Source organism: Nelumbo nucifera, chromosome 5, assembly GCF_055504915.1.
Source record: "Nelumbo nucifera cultivar China Antique chromosome 5, China Antique-T2T, whole genome shotgun sequence".
NCBI lineage: Eukaryota > Viridiplantae > Streptophyta > Magnoliopsida > Proteales > Nelumbonaceae > Nelumbo > Nelumbo nucifera.
The window spans coordinates 42,714,915-42,729,953 of record NC_142653.1 but is presented as its reverse complement, the minus strand read 5'-3'; the positions used below and the strand labels follow the sequence as shown (position 1 = coordinate 42,729,953).

General features: G+C 36.4%; 1 protein-coding gene across 6 annotated transcripts in view; it reads left to right on the top strand.

Annotated features, from left to right (window-relative positions):
• Positions 1–13,342, top strand: part of LOC104587041 (ARM repeat superfamily protein) — a 95,195-nt gene extending 81,853 nt beyond the window's left edge. For 2 of the 6 annotated variants that reach the window (XM_010244480.3, XM_010244476.3), the window contains 6 exons: positions 1,602–1,688; positions 1,759–1,787; positions 9,618–9,659; positions 9,746–9,879; positions 12,898–12,977; positions 13,070–13,342. In XM_010244480.3, coding sequence (XP_010242782.1) covers positions 1,602–1,688; positions 1,759–1,787; positions 9,618–9,659; positions 9,746–9,879; positions 12,898–12,977; positions 13,070–13,102 — 405 coding nt within the window. In that variant the 3' untranslated portion in view covers positions 13,103–13,342. The remainder of the gene's footprint in view (positions 1–1,601; positions 1,689–1,758; positions 1,788–9,617; positions 9,660–9,745; positions 9,880–12,897; positions 12,978–13,069) is intronic. The other 4 variants (XR_016076293.1, XR_016076292.1, XM_088887864.1 and 1 more) reach the window with 2 other exon arrangements.
• Positions 13,343–15,039: the final 1,697 nt, after the last annotated feature.

The window sequence follows — 15,039 nt, the reverse complement described above, 5'->3', positions numbered from 1 at the left end:
AACAGGAGGGATCGTAGGTCTTTTACAGCCCAGAAAACCTGCTCTGATACCATGTAATGATTTATGGAGAGTGGGAGAGAGAGAGAGAGAGAGAGAGAGAGAAAGAGAAGAAAAAGAGAGGTACGATTGAGAGAAAAAAGATGCTACTGGCTGTCGCCAGTCTTCTATTTATATTAACTTAATAAAGGAACAGAAATTACAAGTATGCCCCTGGCTGCACATCTTAGAACTAAAATAATAAGAAAAAAACAAGTAACTAACTGACAGTATCCTAAGAAGTCAGCCTACTAACAGCAGCTATAAAGTAACAATTAAATAAGCCTTACAACAGTGGCCAGGTACTTCATGAATCTCAAAATATCTTTCAACTGGGATCATCGTTTAAAAACAATAGGGAATATACTTTCAGTGGTTTGCTGAAGTCAAAGTTAGATCATGAGTGCTGCCCTGATTAGAACCTTCTGAGTCACCTCCCTTTTAACTGAAAGAGACAATCTTCTCATAATTGGTTGCCATCATTGAGATCACCTCCTTTAGATTTCTGAGGACCATATGCATCTCAGTCTTGATCTTGTCCATATTACCCTCGACTCCAGACAATAAAGTGTTCAGCATCTTCAACCACCGGAGCTTCCATTACTAGTGGATGAGCTTTGATACCAATTGGTGAGATACTACTTACCTCAAGGGTCCCTTCAAGGTAGACCCAACCTCCTGAAGGAATGAAAAGGGGGAAGGAGAAGAAGGGAAGAGGAAATTGGATAAAAAAACCCTTATGCCCCTGCCAATTCTTCTGTGTGCTATATATATTGTTTAAATGAATTAATGCTCACACAATACATGCTTAGCTCTTGATGTGCGGCTGACGGGCTTCCTAATGTAAATATACTTAACTGGAGGATGTGCATGCACTGAAGAGTTAGGTGCTTCATGGACTGCTTCCTGAGCATGGGCCTGAAGTTGATTGTGGCCCATATACTGATCCTGAGTCAAGCCTTGGGCCTGGATTCTATCATCTTATTACCCTTTTAGAGGCTAATTTTTCTCTGTTTTCTGAGACTGCAGTTTTCTTGATTATACTTAAGTGATGATAAGGAAGTGGTCTGCATTATAACCTATATATCATCTTCTTTCTATATTTAGGAGTTACCCCTTTATTCAAAAGTAATAGAGTTTTACCAGTTCACTTTTACCTGCTATAGCTTCCTTGAAATGAATGCCTTTATTTTAATACCTCCAATGATGAATATATATTACCTTTACTGTTCTTGCACTTCATCAGAAAAATATATAAAAATTAGTTTTCTTAATTTTTTGAATGAGGTATTAGTTTTGTGTTGTTTAATTATTCTTCCCACAAAATTTTGCATTGTCATTTGTATTTTGCCCCCTTCCAGTCATTGTGATCGAGAAACATAATTCTCTTCATTTGGGATTTTTTTGTTAATAAAAAGTGAATTCTTTTGAGATTTTATGGTCTTAGCTATGATGTTTTGATTTACATCCTTTGCTGGTTTTATTTTATTTTATTTTATTATTTTGGTGTATATGCTTGAGTTCTCCTTGCCTAATATGTCTTTTGACTTTGACGTGATTGAAAGGTTGCTTATGATAGTGGGGAAATTGAAATGTTGCACTTGGCCAATGAGAGTTGGGAGATAGTAAGCAATTCTCCATTGCATGAGAAGGTATGCTTAGGATAATCTGATTGTTTTTGAATATTTGCATTTGTCTTACAAGGGTATTTTATCAACACAGGAAAAGGACAAGTTTCATTTAAGGCATTGGTAAGCCAGCTAATACTCTTAATATTTTTTTGTTGTTTTTGATTGTCATGTTACTATATCTTGCCATCCTCGTGTTATTCTACTGGATGTTCTCCATGGAATTTGCTTACTGTTTGTATGGTGTTGAATCATCATCATCATCCAAGCCTTGTCCCAGCTATATGTGTTGGCTACATAAATCCTGTTTCACCATTCCATTCTGTTCAGTGCCATATCATTTGTTTGAATAATGGCCATGGTGTTTTGCAAAGGAAAGAGAAATAATGAGGAGAGAATTTACATACTAAAGTTAAATGGACAAATTCTGCTCCTGCTTGAATAAATTTCCGGCTTATTTCTAAGTGGTTAATTGTGTATGGAATAATGAAAATTATGATTATAAGTGATGTTTCCAACTTTCCATATGAAACTTGTGACGTAATTGAGTGTGGATTAGCTGAATGCAGATCGCTGTGGAGTGATAAAGTTCAGACTTGCACTAGATTTCTGTTAAAATTAGAGGAAGATTAGAGGAGATAGAGGAGAGAAGAAGAGAAGAAGGAAAGAAGAGAAGAAAAGGAAGGTGAAGAAGAAAACCGGTTCGAACAAGAGAGAAAAATACCTCTCTCTAGTCGGCCAGGTTATATTTATGTTTCTATTAGAATAAAACAAAAAGACTATTATGTCCCTACTTAAGTATGGGACACATCAGCTTAAATATAAATAGGACTAAATTACCCCTATGCAGTTGACACCAACACTCCCCCTCAAGATGGTGAGTATATATCATATAGTTCCAGCTTGTTACATATGTAGTCCATTCTTCCCCGACTTAATCATTTGGTGAATAAGTCTGCCCATTGACTTTTTGTGTTAACATATGCAGTATCTATCACTCCACTAAGCACCTTCTCTCTCACAAGGTGACAATCAACTTCTATATGCTTTGTTCTCTCATGAAACACTGGATTAAGAAGAGATGTGGACTGCAGATTGGTTGTCACAATAAAGCTTCATTGGAGTGTCAATGGAATATTCCATCTCCTATAGAAGACTCTTCAACCACACCAATTCACAAGTGGTATGTGCCATGGCTTTGTATTCAGCTTCTGCACTTCTTCTTGCCACAATTACCTGTTTCTTACTTTTCCATGTCACCAAATTACCCCCAAGAAAGGTCCAATAACTTGTAGTGGATCTTCTATCAGATATAGAACCAACCCAATCACCATCGGTGTATCCCTCTATTTCAAGATTTCCTCCACTCTTGTATATTATGCCACAACCAGGAGCTCCCTTCAAATACCTTACAATCCTTAGAACTGCATCACAATGTGGAACCTGAGGTTTCTACATAAACCGACTCACCACACTAACTGCAAATGAAATATCCAGTCAAGTAATGGTTAGGTAATTTAGCTTACCCACCAACTGCCTGTACCTTCTAGGATCCTCAAACTCCTCACCCATGTCACTACTCAACTTGGTATTTGGTTTCATAGGTGTTTCAGCCAGTTTGGCACCTAACAATCTTGTCTCTAACAAATCAAGAACATACTTCCTCTAGCATAAGTTAATACCATGCCTAGACCATGCTACTTCTATCCCCAAGAAGTATTTTAATTTACCAAGGTCTTTTGTTTGAAAGTGCTCTTGCAAAAAGGTCTTCAGCCTATCAATCCCCAATCTATCACTGTTGGTAATGACAATGTCATCTACATATACCACCAATAAAATCTTCCCAGCATGTGAATCATGGCTGAATATTGAGTGATCAGCCTGACACTGCTTCATACCAAACTTTATCATTTCAATGAATCTACCAAACCACGCATGGGGGGACTGTTTAAGTCCATAAATGGCCTTCTTTAGTCTACACACCTTACCATCCTCCTCCTAAGCAACAAACCTTGGTGGTTGTTCCATATAGACCTCCTCAAGAAGATCACCATGTAAAAAGGCAATCTTGATGTGAAGCTGAAATAGAGGCCATTCATACATAGCAGCTAGAGATATCATAACACGAACTGAACCAATTTTAGCAATAGGAGACAAGGTCTTTGTATAGTCAATACCATATGTTTGAGAGTATCCTTTGGCAACCAGTGTAGCTTTCAACTACTCTACACTACCATTAGGTAATTACTTAACAGTGTATACCCACTTACAACCTACAGCATGCTTACCAGGAGGAAGCGTGGTGAGATCCCACGTATGATTATGAGCTAAAGCAGAGAGTTCTTTCATTGCATGGCACCACCCTAGAGAGGCAAGGGCTTCTTGGACATCCATAGGGATAGAAATAGAAGGCAACAGAGAAACAAACTAGTGATGGGAAGCAGAAAGGTGAGAGACAGAAACATAATTAGAAATGGGATGAAGTGTGCAACCGCGTTTACCTTTCCGCAAGGTTATAGGAAGGTCATGGTCAAAAACAGGAGGTGGGGCTGCTGTGGTAACAACTGTAGGATCTTTCAACGATGACGAAGCTAGAGGAGTTGGTACATGTTGATGCATATACAGTTGACGGATGGGTGGCCGGCCATTCAACAGGAAGTTGCACCGGAGGCAAGAACTTAGTTACAACTGGAACAAGTGGAATGGAATCCTCAACAGGAACTAGAAGAGGAGGAGGTGAAGAAGAAGAAGGGACACCACCTGACCTAGAGAAAAAATAGAGTAGACTCAAAGAAAGTAACATCAGGACACACAAAGGAACGTCGAGAACTAGGGTTATAACACTTGTACCCTTTCTAGGTTCAGGAATAGCCAAGGAAGATACACTTAGTGGATCGTGCATCTAATTTGTCCATTCCAAGTCCAAGTCCAAGATTATGAACAAAGCATACACACCCGAAAACCTTGGGAGTAAGAGAAAATGGAGACAAGGTAGGGAACAAGGTGGTGAAAGGAGAATGACCTTCAAGGATAAGTGTGGGCATCCAGTTAATTAGGAAGCAAGATGTAAGAACATCACTCCAAAAATGTTTAGGTACATTCATATGGTGCATAAGGGACCGGGTAGTTTCCAAAAGATGACGGTTCTTTGTCTCAGCTACCCCATTCTATTGTAGGGTGTAGGTACATGAAGTCTGATGGATAATGTCATGTTGTTCCAAATACTCCTGAAACGGTGTATAAAAGTACTCTCAACCATTATCAGAACGAAGAATCTTAATGTGTACACCAAATTGGTTGCGAGTTTCAGCATGAAATTTTTGGAAGATGGATTCATTAGGTAAGGCTACGTCATCCTTGAATAATCATCAACAAAAATAACAAAGTATTTGTAGCCATTGTACGACATTATTCTATTTGGACCCCAAATATCTAAATGCACTAAAGAAAATGGCTCGACATACGATCATCAACCCTAGGACTAACAGGAACACGATAATGTTTCCCCAACTGACACAACTCACAATCTAGAACAGAAAGATGACTCAACGATAGAATAAGTGATGGATGACCAAGTCTATAGTGCCACTAAAGAGGAGAAAGGGATGTCTGAAGGGTTTTTGTCAAACCACCACCACCACCATCAAGATAATATAGTCCACCAGTTTCATGCCCTCCACCAATCTTCTTCCCCGCCTTGAGATCCTAAAAGACACAAGAAGAAGGGTAAAAGGTGATAGAGAAATTAAGAGACTTGGTTAGCTTACTAACAGACATATAATTAAAATGGAATTTGGGAACATACAGAACTGAGGACAGAGAAAAAGGGTCTATGTCAACATTACCAACACCACGAATGGAGGATGTGGAACCATTAGCAAGAGTAATAGACTATGATGTGGAGCACTATGAATGGGAAGAAAACACACCCGGAGTCCTAGTCATATGATCGGAAGCTCCAGAGTCGATAATCCAGGAGGTGGGTTTTGATGCCAGACAAGCCATACCTGAATCTGCAAGAGTAGCTATATTCTGTTGAGAGGTGGTCTGGATAAACCGCTCATACTCATTACCTGGGATATTTATCATCTCCTTCCCGGAGACATCTATAGATGTAAAGGGCATCTAATCAGCTTGTTGGATATCCTGTCTTGAACTACCATCACTGGCCACTACATGATTTGCCCAAGTTGAAGGTGGGCCATGGAAACCATAACAAAAGTTAATGGTGTGCCTTTCCATACCACAATGAGTACACCTCCTTGGACCATTACCGCATCCTCTACCATGAGCTCCCCCTGAATCCCGGCCTCCAACACGTCCACCATTACGACTATACATGGGTCCACCACCACCACAACCATACATGAATCCATCCACTACTACCACTACGGCCAGGCTGAACTCCCGTATCTGAATTCGTCCCCCTTTTTTTCGTATATCAAGCTTCTAAATCACTTTTCACCACACTCCACACTAGTGGAACCACCTACAGTCACAACATTTTTTTCCAGCAATACCACTCACTGATTTCTTCACTTTCAACACCACAACACATTGCACACTAGTGGAACCACCTATAGTCACAATTTTCAGCAATGCCTGTTGCTGATTTCTTTACTTTCAGCACCAGACAACTACCTGAATACACATCATTGTCACGGGGGTAGTCTTACAGCGGAAGAAACCCGTGCGGCGTCCAGGCCAAGGCAGGCCAGGACAAGCCTGATGTGTGCTTGGGGCTAGGAGTTGCTCGATGAGATGGCTCCACTGAGTTCATTAGCACTAGATCATGACCTCAGTTCGCATGGTCGGGGCTCTCTTCTGGCTCTAGCCGGTCCATGGGAGGCGCCTCTTACGTGCTAAAGGGGGACAGCCATGATGAGAGGCGACTGGGCGCCGATGAGAGGGACTCCTATATGCCGATGATGTAGGCACCAGATGTGCCGATGGTGCTAGGCAACCGCTGGGCCGAAACACACCCGTGCGCTAAGGGCAATGAGATAGCTCGATCAGCTTGGGCAAGGGGCTGGCGAGGTGTAGGGACATGCTTAAGCCAGACCCACAGGCCAAGCCTCCCTTCAGTGAGCGGAGGCACAGTGCCAGTCTATGCACTGTCCCCATGAGCATGTGTGCGCCCATGACGAACCCTGATAGCCATGCTAGCCATTAACCAGGGCCGACCCACAAGGAATGTTGGTCTAGGAGTGCCAAGGTCAGGCACCCAAGGAGGTTGACCACCCCTCCTCAAAGAATGCGTTAAGCTTTTGGTGATCTGCCTAAAGAAGACGTGAGTTTCCCCAATAATCTTACTGGAAAAAATGACAATGATGTCCCTTAACGTAAGCCCGCCAAGCGTAGGCAAGGCTAAGTCTGTGTTAGACCGTGACATCATAGCACTAGCAACTCACCAATCCACACTGAAACACACATATGTCCCACCTATTTGATCACCAAAAAAACAGCCTAACACTCAGCTGTTCACTGCACCACCTGAAACAGCCCCCTTTGTACCATCGATTAGAGGGTTTCCTACAAACACCCACTAAACTACTGACAGGAGGCATGAAAACCTCCAAAAGGAAAGGGTGATCACTCCTTTTCAGCCATTTTTCCTATCTCCAACTGATAATAAGGAAAACTGTAAAACCCTAGGCTGAATGGCAAGAGAACAGAATTCTGGGCAGATGTAGCTCTGATGCCATGATAAAGTTCAGACCTGCACTAGAATTCTGTTAAAATTAGAGGAAGATTAGAGGAGATAGAGGAGATAAGAAGAGAAGGGAAGAAGAGAAGAAAAGAAAGGTGAAGAAAACTGGTTTGAACAAGGGAGAAAAATACCTCTCTCTAGTCGGCCAGGTTATATTTATGTTTCTATTAGAATAAAACATGAGGACTATTATGTCCCTACTTAAGTATGGGACACATCACTTAACATAAACATTACACATCAGCTTAAATATAAATAGAAGGACTAAACTACCCCTATACAGTCGACACTAACATGGAGTGTGATGTGGAACCAATTATGGCCCTCCACATCGTATTTACTCCATGCCATCTCTTGTGTGCAAGTTCCCAAGTGTGACAAACACCTGATGGGAGATGTATTCAAAAATTTTTTTTCTTTTTAAATTCTTTATTCTTTTATTTCTTTCATTTTGTTATTTTTTTTTCCTGTGAATGACTCATTCCACCATGTTCTCTTGGCCGCCATTAATGGATGTTTAATAAGTGTTGCTCCATTATATTTTGAAATACGTCTTAATAGAGTGTGGCTACTGTGTGCTCAAGAAAGGAGAGAAGAGGATAATGGTGGACATTGAGGGTTATTGGTGGGGGAGACTCCTGATGTGACTTGTGACTGGGACAGAGAGGTAGAGACGAAAGCAAAAGGAAAGAGGGGAGAAGAAGGGATAAGGTTTACAAAGAAAGAAAATAAGAATTTAGAAATTAAAAAAAAAGGAAAACAAAAAAGGATTTTCAATAATATCCTGTCAATTGTCATTAAGGAGAACTCACACATGGAAGATGACATGAACATGTAAATATAACGTGGAATCCTGTAATTGGTTCCACAACCCGCTCCACAGCTATCTGCAGCTAATCCGAATCTGATATAATTGTCTTGATATATACTACTAGACTTTTACTATTTCTCAATACAAAATAGTATGAAATAGAAATATGATGATGATGTATGTCAGCATGGATCATATTCAATATATTATAGGGCTTATTTATCAAAAAACACTGCCTAACCAGCACCCACTTAAAGTGCTTAGGTAACAAAGTGTTACCTTGTCACCTGGTCTTGCCTTGCCACCTTGAGAACTATTATTTTGTGCTACCATTTTCTTTGTTTTTCATTCCCAAATGGATCATACTGCAATGTTGTGGCCCCAAACAGTCATTGTTTCAAATTGTACTATTGTATGTTCAAATGGTTAAATTGGACCAGTGGGTACAACTCCTAATAGAAGACCTAATGCCCTATTATATGTTCATTAGATTTACTGAGTCCTATTCAACATCTATTGCCCTACAATCCTGCCTAAAGATCTTTCAGTCACATTATAAGCATAATGGTATAAAAATGCCCCGCATAGAAAAGTCTAATCACAGATGATAAGCTTACAAGGTACAAGAGTGGTTTTAAATGAGCACAAGTAAATAGAATTTCCAACATTCAAAGACTTGGAAGCTTGTACAAATGCTTATGGCTTCTCAATGGATTGGGTTATGGTTAGGAAAGGATTCAGCACCTTGAAAAGAAGGGATTTTATGTTTAAATGGATTATTTCTTTAGGTAAAGGGGGTAGTGCAATTTGAAGTCTATATTTGGAGGTTTTGTTGCCTCTTTCTTTATATTAATAAAATTATTTGACTGCTCATAAAAAAAGATATCAATGGTATGGAAAATAAAATTAGTATCATCATGATCATAAGGGTTTTCAATGCTAGCTGCCAACCTGATACAACCCTCCTTTATCTGTGCTCGGGACCAGCTGTCAACTTGACACAGCCCAAATTTTTGGAATGTATAACCCTAATATCCTAAATTTATAACTCATGGTTTCATAGATCTAACCTAATGTCTTTACATTTACCTAAAATTTATCCAAGTGTAAACTAAATTACTTAGAGGTGATGGAATAATGTACAAAAGCTGAGTTGAATATAGTGGTTCTTAGAATCTAATATTTTGATGACTTGACTAGCTTCATGCATCATGGCTTCATAGACCTAATGTAATGTTTACTTAGAGGTGAAATAAATAATGTACAATAACTGATTTGAATATATTTGTCCTAGGATCTGATGTTTTGATGACTAGCTTCATTTCTTAAATTACAGATGATATTATTGAAGGTTAATGAAAAGTATTTTAGTTACCTTTCACATTGACAGCCATTGGACAGAAGAATTCAATCTTGTCATTCTGTTCTGCAGGAAATGCCTAGAAGGATGTAGTGAAGCAAAGGCTTCATATTGGTTAGAATTTAGAAATGATTGGTCCAGTTACTCTGGCTTTTGTAATGCTACTCTGTTAAAATGAACTTTTGGATGACTTATTGCAGTGATCCTGGAGTAGACTCTTCAATCAGTCTTGAGGAAATTGTTGATACTTTTGGTGATAAAACTATTGGGAAGACAAGTTTACCAAGTGAGAGAAAGGAAAGCATTGATAATGGAAAAATTCCTTCTTCTGCAGGTATTATTTCTAGCATTACTTGTTTATAGTAATTTAACATTACACTTTGAGCTTTTATCAAAAAAAAAAAAACATTACACTTTGAGCTTGCCTTGTGCATCTTACATAAGAGAGACATACTGTTATCCAATCAAGGATAGGTTCTTCCATGAGAAAGAAGAATTTCTCATTGATGGATTGATGTAGGACATGGAGAAAGTCTCACTATGGTGAATGTGGTGGGAAGAAGAGGTTGAATTAAGGATCTGAATTATAAGAGAAAGATTCAGATTTGAATAGAAAATAGCAAGAGAATAAAAGGTGTGCTCTTAGAAGGAGAGAGAAAAGGTAGAGAAAGATACACTCTCACCTCTAGACCAAGGTTTAAAATATCAATACGCCGATAGAGGCGTATCGGGCAGTATCAATAGCTTTTTTTTTAGTTTTCTTTCCAAATCTGGTTCAGAGTGGCCAGTTTAAGGTCCGTCCACCCCATGAACTGGCTGGAACCCTGAAACACCCCCTATAGGGGCATATCGGGAAGCCCTTGATATGATACGTATCGGCCTATACGGCCCTATACGTATCAGAATTTTGAACATTGCTATAGACAACCTCAAATAAACTTTTCGTGATATTAAACATGAGGGCTTAGATCTTCATGTATAGACTCCAATTTTGATTAGGAAATAAACCTAAAACAAATTTTAACTATAAAACTTAGGCAACCCTATAGGGAACCAACCCATTGGAACCAAGGATCAAAGTATTGGTATCTAGGGGTGTAAACAGATCAAATTTGAATTGAATAAGGCAATATCCAAATTTGATTCAATATCCGATGGATATTGAAAATTAATATTCGAATTCAAATTAGATTAAATATTTGATTTAATTTAAATTCAACCAATTAATTATTTTTGGTAATTAATAAATATATAAATAAATATTTTATTTATATAAAGTATATCAATATATAAATTATTTATATAATTTAATTATTATATATATTTATTATATATAAACACTTAAATACTTTATATATTATATATAAGAATTAAATAATTGGTCGAATTCGGATATTTCTCAATCAAATCAGGTCACATCCAAATTCGACCGATTACGATATTCAAATTATCCAAATTCGATTTGCTTATGTCGAATCTTGAATTTGAAATCGGATTTTCGAATATCGTCGACACCCCTATCGGTATCAAGTATTGTATTGGACAACTCGAATACAGATACAGATATGCTTTGGAAATGCATGGTTACAGACAAAAAATATAGAAACGCTTCGATACGCTAGGGAAACACATACAAATTCCATAAATATATTAATAACACTAAATTTAAAATCAAATAGCCTGAAATAATGTATAAATACATAGGAAATGGATATTTTAATGGTATATGTGAAAAAATATATTACAATTAATATAGTGTGATGCATAAATATCATATAATTTTAATGATAATGCATGAATGAAGAGTCCAAGACACATAACATATGCACATATTATATTGTAATTATTTTCTATTTTACTATTTTTTTGCTTTTTTACATTAACAAAAAAATTCAACCAAATATTAAATTCTCAAATGTAAATTAAAATATCAATTAATAATTTATAAATATATATATATATATATTCAATTCAAAATATATGAAGTCTGTTAGAATTTCTAAGATACATATATACACAAATTTTTAATTACTAATATAATTATGAGATTATTAATATTTTTGTTTCTATAGTTTTTCTAAAATTAAAAACCATTTTTGGTAAAAATGTTAATTAGTAGAGTTGATAGATTCTATCTATTATATATACTAAAACGGGAAGGGTTGGGGTCTGGGCAACATGGTCATTTTTACGTGTAGGAAATGGTATTCGCATGTAAATTTGATTCAACCGTGCTAATTTTGCTCAAATGAAGGTCCATTTCATCTTTCACTTCTCCTTTAAACAATCTAATTAAAATGAAGGTCCATTCTGAAATATTTTGTAAACATTTTTTATTTTTGTAATATTTAATATGTTGTTTTTTAATGTAATGTAAATTAAAATATTAATTAATATACATATATATATATTAAGTATTAAAATAATTATTCTATTACTAATATTTTAGTTGCATAAATTTCTTGAGATTAAAATCGTCTTTTGATTTTAATGTGGATTTGATAGATAATTTTTTCAATTAGTTTATAAAATATGAATTTTGAATATTATTCTTTTTAATTTTTAGTTGGAATTGTTAAATATAAATATGAATTATTTATTTGGATTACATGTATGTAGATACTATATCTAATAAAAGTTATTTCATTTCAATTATTGACACAAGGATTAAGTTGGTCTAATGGTTTAGGAGTTGATTTGAAATATAGGTATTGGGCGTGTTCGGAGACTCAGGTTCGAATCACTCAAATGTCTAACTTCAGTTTTTAATAAAAAGGCATGGTGTATCGGTCCGCTGTGTCGACCCGATACACCTTGATATGCACTAAATACGCATTATTAATCTTTCAAAGCTAAATTATTGTAAAGATACGTAAAATTACTAAAAATAGCAAACACCCATTTCTTTTGATTTGTCATGTCGATTTTTTCATTGTAACAGGGGCAAAGGTATTGCTGAGATATTTGAACCTGAAAAAAAAAATTCTACTCATTTTACATTGAAACTGGAGCCTGAAGTGGTTAAATACTCTTCAGGTTTTCAATTAATTTAATATAACTTCTGTTTGCTTTTAAGAGAAAAAATAAAGGTGCAAACTAATAATGGTCTATTGAATCCCCCCACTAAAAAACATGATGAAAAAATGAAATAAAACAATCACATTTGTGATTCCATTAAAACCAAACATCTTTTCAATATTAGGTATTATAGAGCACTCATGTATCAGAGAGGCAACATGGCATCAGAACTTGCAGAGTTACTTGGTATTTCTGATGTAATAGGATAGAGGTTCTCCAATGCTTTTCTTTTTAGTATGTTTATATGAACTATGCCATTTGATTATTGGGCCAGGGAAAAGAAAGAAGGGTCAGAAACTACTAGTTTCAGCTGATACACCGGCATCAAGAGTAATTGATGCAAATGAGAATGCTGTAAGCTGTCCTATTACCTCTTTTAACGTATATTTTGGTTATTAACACTTTATCTTCTCTAGTCCTATTTGCTTATCTGGTCCTACTTGCAGATTGCTCGGAGGACACGTAGCCGGAAAGTTTGAGTAATATTTAGGTCTTTCTTTTTCTTCGCTTCATTTTTCTTTTCCATGGCCAACTAGTATTGAATTTTGAAACAGCTCCCTTACATAAATAGAACAATTTTCCTTCTGACCTGCCTCTGTAAATTTCTTTATATGTTTTTCTTTTTTTATGTTGTTATCTGCTGTATTTCTGTAGTTTCCTGAGGTGGAGGATATTGTAAATAAATGTTTTTTTTTTATATAGAAGCTGGTTCCTGTAAAGTTCTTATTAGCTTTTACATTAAATTACATTATTTAATGGTGCGTTGTCATATCCTTTTATTTATGGGTTTTCATCCGAAATTCCTTCACTTTTTTGGGATTCTCCGAGTTATACCTCCTGTCTCCAAACACCTCCCCCCCCCCCCCTCCCCCTTGTCAGATTCTCCGAGTTATTTCTATTTCATTTGTTGAACAAATGAGAAGGTAAACGGAAATGGAGTCATAATTTTAACATAGAAAAATTAGTAAGGTTGACTGGTGTCAGGGTTAACTTTGTCATTAAATAAAATATTAATGATGCATGTGAACCACTTCGGTCATGATCATTAACAGTGACCCAAGGGATGGTATAGGAATGGCAACGGGTAGGGTATCCATGCAAATTGCTCTACCCATTTCTGAATTTGTCTATGTATTCCTGATTCTAAATCCTTCAAACTTTTTCTTTCAATATCTCAAACCTGCCTATCTCAAACCCATTAAACCCATCCCAACCCGTTTCACCCGTTAAACTCTTTGACCAAATGTTTTTTACTAAAAAACAATTTCTTAATGCTTAGTGCGACTTGAACCCAGATCGATTAATAGTAGTGCCAAATCTCTTGCCTTGTGTTATTTATTAAAGTAAAATAGATTTTATTTACTTTTGTGTTCATCAAAACAATCAATACATGTATATGAGTAACAATTCCAACTAAAAATTAAAAGAAATAATATTTAAATTAGCATTTTATAACTAAATGAAATAAACAATCTATCATATCCAAATTTACATCAAATGATGATTTTAATCCCAAGAAATTTATACAAATAAAATATTAATAATAGAAAAATTATCTTAGTACTTAAAATTTATAAATTTGTGATGATATGTAATATAATAGATTCATATTTATGCATCCTGGGTATCAGGTAGTAGATACCCTAAAATCAAAATTCCAACCCATCCCAAACCCTATAGGGTTTTGATAAATGGGTCCTATTAGGGACGGTCCCTACCTGGAGCTGGAGATATTGAAAAAGTAGAAAGATCAAGAAAATCCCAGAAAAGTAGGGGAGTTCTAAGATTCGAAAAAAAAAAAAAAAAAATTAATTTTGATGAGCAAAGCAAACTTTCCATTACTTACCTAACAAACCTGTCCTTTATCTTTTTGGTGCATCATCTATCCATAATGATTCAGACACCAGATTTAGCTTTTTGGGCAACCAAGGGAGTGTTGGGCAATGTTTATGATTTTTTCTCTAAACAAACATCTGCTACATCAGCAACTGATTTGGCAATTGACTCACTTGAACCAACATAGGTTCATTTTGGGTAGCTTTTCATGATCCAAGCCTCCAAGGTGACCTACTTGATCCAGTCAACGGGTCACGGGTTACAAGTTATAATTCATGTCTGGATTCATGACTGGGTAACGGCTTACTGGTCTACTCAGTCGGTTCAATAACAGTTTGCAAACCATGTGTTAGACTAGTAAACCCAAAAACTCAAAAGATCCTAAAAACACATCAATTACATTGAATCCAAGCTTAAATTAGTGCAAGTTATCACTTATTCACTTAATTGTTTTCTTTATAAATCCTATTGGCATATAAAAATTACTAATTCTAATGGAGTCTAGCAACAGACTGACATCATTTGCGCAAGCATGCAACCATTCGTGCGTGTGACCTTTTCGGCTTCTTCCTTTTCTGCA